This window comes from Syngnathoides biaculeatus, chromosome 8 (genome assembly GCF_019802595.1).
Source record: "Syngnathoides biaculeatus isolate LvHL_M chromosome 8, ASM1980259v1, whole genome shotgun sequence".
NCBI lineage: Eukaryota > Metazoa > Chordata > Actinopteri > Syngnathiformes > Syngnathidae > Syngnathoides > Syngnathoides biaculeatus.
In genome coordinates, this window is record NC_084647.1 from 3668803 (window position 1) to 3673912 (window position 5110).

Consider the following 5110-nt stretch of genomic DNA (forward strand, 5'->3'; position numbering starts at 1 on the left):
AGTACGATAACGGACAGCCTTTTAACAGACAAATTCTTCAGATATATAAACAAGATGCTGAGTCACTGAGCCATGAAAGGTTACCGGAGATGAAGTAATGCCACTTTCTTTGACTATATTGTGCAAATGACGTGAAGTCCTCTAGCAGTTTAGAGCAATTTGAAATGATGACTCGAGCAATAATCTGGTACAGTGACTATTCTGCAAATGGTGCAGAGACTTCAAGAAATTCAAGCAGTTTAAAAGGACTGGTAGTGCAATATTCTAGAACAGTGTCAATTGTGAAAATCGTGCAGATACTTCACATGCACATGAGAGATCTGTATTGGTCAACGACAGATATGCAAATAGTGCTGAGTGCCGAGGCTACCACAGTGATTGCAGGAATAATGTATAATAGGCCCCACACAAATGTGCCAATGATCCCCCCTCCACCCCAAAAAAAAAAGAAAATTCAAAATGGAAAATAATGAGCAGCATGTGATGTTGAAATTGTAAGTTAATTCTTTCAGAAGTTAATGGCAGCAAGGAAAAAGCTGTTTGTTGGAATGTCAACTAGTTTGAGTTTGCATTTTTCAGCTGGAAGAGGTGGCAACCAGGATGTGGAAGGTTCAAGAGGATTTTGCATGCTCTTGTCTGTCTTGTCTCTTCTGCCAGTGTCCCAAGTTGTCAAATGTGCGTCGGGGGTACAGAGAATTTTTGCAGCAGTTTTGATTGTCCGTTGCAGTTGGAGTTTGTCCTTTCTTGTGCCAGCACCAAACCAGAGTGATGGATGAAGACAGGATGGTTTCGATAACTCCTGTGTAGAACTGCCTCAACAGCCCCTGTGGCGTGTGCTATACTTCCTCTGAAGCCACAGGAAGTACCGGTACATCCTCTCCTGGGCCAAAGAACATAAAGTATCCCCCCCACCATTTAAGCAGTGTCTCTCAATGCATCCTGCACGCTCATGCAGCTGCAACAGTCTTGTCTAATGTAAACTCATGGTGTGTCTCAAGTACTCATTAAAAGGTCTAAATACTTATTGCTGTGCTATATTTCAGTTTATTTTCTATCTGCAAAATTTTTAACAATTCAGTTTTTTGGGGGGGTGAATATGGGGTGTTGTGTGTACATTAATGAGGGGAAAAGAATGAACTCATCTGATTTTGGCGAATGGCTAAAATATGACAAGAGTGGGAAATTTAAGGGGGTCTGAATACGTTCCCCGCCTTTGAATAATTTTCTCATCAAATATATTTTCTACCAAAAATCGCCAGCAGAGAGCAGTGTTGCACCACTTTAGTTTTGACAAACAGCGCTCTCAGTCTTAATTTTGTGTGTTTTCCTGACATTCAGTAAATACTGTTGTTTGGAAGGGCGTGTGGCCGATGACACGAGCAAGGCTTTCTTATGAACTCCAACAGGGGACTTCAATCCGGGACTTTAACCTCGACCTTATTACATGCACTTTAACCTGGACTTTAACCCGGCCATAATGACTCAGACCTTGCCAATGAAATGTGGGGAGAGCAATTACTAAAAACACTTATTTCAATGACAACATTGTTTGAAATAAAGTACACCATATGAAATGATCTAATTTTCAAGGAATAAAAATTTTCTTTAACAATATTCTTTTTCGGGAGGACAACAGGGCCGTTTGGATCCTGAGGTGAGGTCAACATCCAGAAACCCAGCAGCCACCCACCCCAATCTTAATGGACTCATGCGTTGCTTCTGGATGATCAATCACTCCCAGGGTCCCCTGGATCGGCAATCCATTCTAGAATCCTCTTCAGCAATTGTTTTGACAAATCTCTTTTCTGACAGAATAAATAAGGAAAGAATTTTGTCTTTGTGGGTTTTTATTATAAAGGGGGAAAAGAAAAAAAAAACTTTGCAAAGAGAGGAACAGGTACAAGTCGTCTCTCACTGGAGTCCAAGCAAAAAATCCCAGTGAGACAGAGAAGAAAGGGATAGGAGCTTTGTCCAGACGCACTCAACTTATCTTTATCAAAAAATATACATAGTAGTCACAACATCTCTGCGAACAACCATTATGCACGGCATGGCCGTAAAAGTTACTAGTTACAACATAGAACAATTAAGCACATGAAGGTTGAAAAACCTCATGCAAGTAATATTTGGTATGAATGAAATATATTTTCTAACTTTCTTGCTCAAAAGTACCAGAATTGTGACCTTCTTATTCTTTTTCCACACGTAAATATGGAAGTTGGCTTCGTATGGCAACATCACTTTTGTGTTTTCAAAAATTTGACGAAGAGCTTTTATTTTGTGTCAACATTTAATGAACTTGTGGTTGCTGCTTCACCTCACCTTGTCCAACTTGGCCAACTTCTGAACTCCATCCATCTATCCAACCATCCATTTTCTAGCCGCTTATCCTCACAAGGGTCTTGGGAGTGCTCGAGCCAATCCCAGCTGTCATCGGGCAGGGGGCAGGGTACGCCTTGAACTGGTTGTCAGCCAATCGCAAGGCACATGAAGACAGACAACAGTCGCACTCACAATCACACCTTGGGGCAAGTTAGAGTGTCCAGTGAATGCATGTTTTTGAGATGTGGAGAGAAAACCCACGGAGGTACGGAGGAGACCATTCAAACGCCACATAGGGAGGGGTGGGATTGAACCTGAGTCCTCAGAACTGTGAGGCCAACTGTTGGCTCGACAGCTGCACCACTGTGCCATTCTTTCTAATGTGTGAAATTTATACCTTCCAAAATTGAGCTATTTTTATTTTTAAAATCAGTATGATTTGAATTATTTAAATCATGTCAAAAGCTTCCCAACTGTACACAAACAAACTTAAAAGTTCAACATATTCAATTTAAACACGAGAACATGACATTTCAGGTCTTTATGATGTCACAAATACTTTTACTAATATGATGTGTTGGGCAAAGTATATAAAGCTAGAAGACTTGTTAGACAAATGATGAAAGTGGTAACTATTCTTACAAATACTGTAAAAATCCAGACAGAAAGAACTGAAGACTGCTGAGATGATGAGCAAAAAAGTGCAGATACCTGGAGATGCCACAGGTAAGTGGTAACTATTTATTATTTGTTTGTTGTGTGGCCTGTGGCATTTTATTAGGATTTATTATGTGATAGAGAGACCTAATCATAGTGCTATTTTTGTAAGGTTTTACAGTGGTGACAGTTGTTTTTTAATTCACACTGACATCTTACAAACGTGGATCTTGCCATTCTGGTTTTGGACCCGTGTACATGTAGTTTGTTCCATCATTGATTGGACTTTAATCTCATCAGCAGCGTACAGGGCAGTCCCACTTCTTGCTTCACTACAGAGAGCTCCAGCTCCAACTACACTAGCTGGTTTGAAGAAGCCTGCTGCAAAGGAGTCCAGTTCTGAGAGCTCAGGTAGCAAATATTGCAGCTTGTCGCTCGTTGCCTACTTTCTGTTTCTTGTGTTGTTCAATACTAAACTAGTCCTCTCAGATTCAAGCTCAGATGAAGAGAAGGCTCAAAAACCAAGAGCTAAGGCCACACCAGCTGAAGCAGCAAATCAAGACTCCTCAAGCTCAGGCAAGTGATATCAAATTTTAACTTTCTTAATTCACACTTTGAGCCCGCTAATGGAGCAGGCCTGTCAGTTCATGTCCAAACCAGAGCAATGGTTGAAAGCTTGTCATCCTACTTTCAGACAGCAGCTCAGAAAATGAAACTCCAGGAAAGCCTGCTACCAAAAATGCTGCACCATCAAAACCATCTCCCTGTTTACAAGCAGCATCTTACGGCAAGTTAGTTGCAGCAACGGCTGCAATTCTTATTAATAAGGCCGCAGCCGCCGCTGCTGCAAAAAGCAGCTCAAACTCTGACTCCTCATCAGATAATGAACCGGTGAAAGCCAAGCCAGCAATAGCTAAACCAATCACGCCAGCTTCTAAGCTTGCAACCCCTGCTGTAAAAATTGCTGCAAAGGCAGGAAAAAGATGTTCAGACTTCGATTCTTCATCTGACGATGAAGAAGCTGCAGAAATCAAGGCACTGACAGCTAAAGCTGCCGCGCCATTTGCATCGGTCGCTGTTGGTCTGGCAAAAACTGCTGCAGCAGAAAGCAGCTCAGACTCTGACTCCTCATCTGATGAACCAGTGAAAGTAAACCCAGCAATGGGAAAACCTGCCGTAAAGTTTGTTGCGATGGCAAGAAAAAGATGTTCAGATTCAGACTCTTCATCAAGTGATGAAGAACCTACACGAAACAAGGCCCTGAAAACTAAACTTGCCACACCTGTTGCATTGGGTGCTGTTGCGCGAGCAAAAATAGCAACTGCAAAAGCTGCTGCAACAGAAAGCAGCTCAGACTCTGACTCCTCTTCTGATTGAATTAAAACACATTATAACAAAACACTTGAATTGTATTTTCTTTTTCTGGGGGAGAAATTAGCAACAACAACAAAATAAAAAAAAAAAACATTGAAATCAATGCAGCTGTTGACGTTCCCTCATTTAAAGTGAAATAAAAGGTGCAACACCTGAAGTTGGCGGTAAACATATGCTAACCTGTTGGAATTTTTCTAATTTTGGCATTAATTCGTCATAAAATAGAATAAGTGAAGAATAAACCAAAACACCACACAACAATTATGCATTTATATTGTAAAAACAATATAAACATACTCAGGTTGGGAGCAAAACGTTAAGTGAAACCCGAGGCTATGGATTCTCTCGAGAATTACATACTTCACTGGAATTACCAATAGTTTCTCCCAAAAGTTGACGCAATTTAAAAGGTGAAACTAAATAAAGGTGATAACTGGTATTACAGAATAGTAGCCTTATAAAGGGCTTCATAGTTATCCAGTCATTAATTAATGAGCACTTAAAACCGTATTTCAAAATGTGCAGGCTATTTATTGCTGCATTTTTTTAAGAGCAAACTTTTTTGCCTGATCCTAGGAGGGCAGGAAACAGGCAAAAATATCTTCCGCGCACTAGAGAGTTGATGCTGTTTATTGTTGAATGTTGTTAAGTCTCATATGCTGAGAAATCCATTAATAAACACTGGACCGTTACTATAAATAGGTATCAAGTTAGTGTATTAACTCATTCATTACTAGCGACAGACTTGGAATCCATG

The 5110-nt window shown here is 40.5% G+C and overlaps 1 protein-coding gene across 2 annotated transcripts; it reads left to right on the plus strand.

The window, feature by feature from the left end:
* Nucleotides 1-2889: 2889 nt before the first annotated feature.
* Nucleotides 2890-4456, plus strand: LOC133505013 (nucleolar protein dao-5-like). 2 transcript variants are annotated; one of them, XM_061827811.1, is made up of 4 exons: nt 2890-3048; nt 3280-3390; nt 3469-3559; nt 3678-4456. In XM_061827811.1, exons 1-4 carry the CDS (start codon nt 3009-3011, stop codon nt 4354-4356), a joined length of 921 nt encoding a protein of 306 aa, XP_061683795.1. In that variant the 5' UTR covers nt 2890-3008; the 3' UTR covers nt 4357-4456. The 2 variants fall into 2 exon arrangements, with proteins under 2 accessions (XP_061683795.1, XP_061683796.1); XM_061827812.1 differs by having other exon boundaries at nt 2901-3048; nt 3283-3390.
* The last annotated feature ends 654 nt before the right edge of the window (nt 4457-5110 follow it).

What these genes read in the sequence shown, in the direction of transcription:
- LOC133505013 (XM_061827811.1), top strand. Translation starts at nt 3,009, where the DNA reads ATGATGAGCAAAAAAGTGCAGATACCTGGAGATGCCACAG. An exon ending in GTCCAGTTCTGAGAGCTCAG is followed by an intron (nt 3,391 to 3,468) that starts GTAGCAAATATT and finishes TAGTCCTCTCAG; the next exon opens with ATTCAAGCTCAGATGAAGAG. An exon ending in GACTCCTCAAGCTCAGGCAA is followed by an intron (nt 3,560 to 3,677) that starts GTGATATCAAAT and finishes ACTTTCAGACAG; the next exon opens with CAGCTCAGAAAATGAAACTC.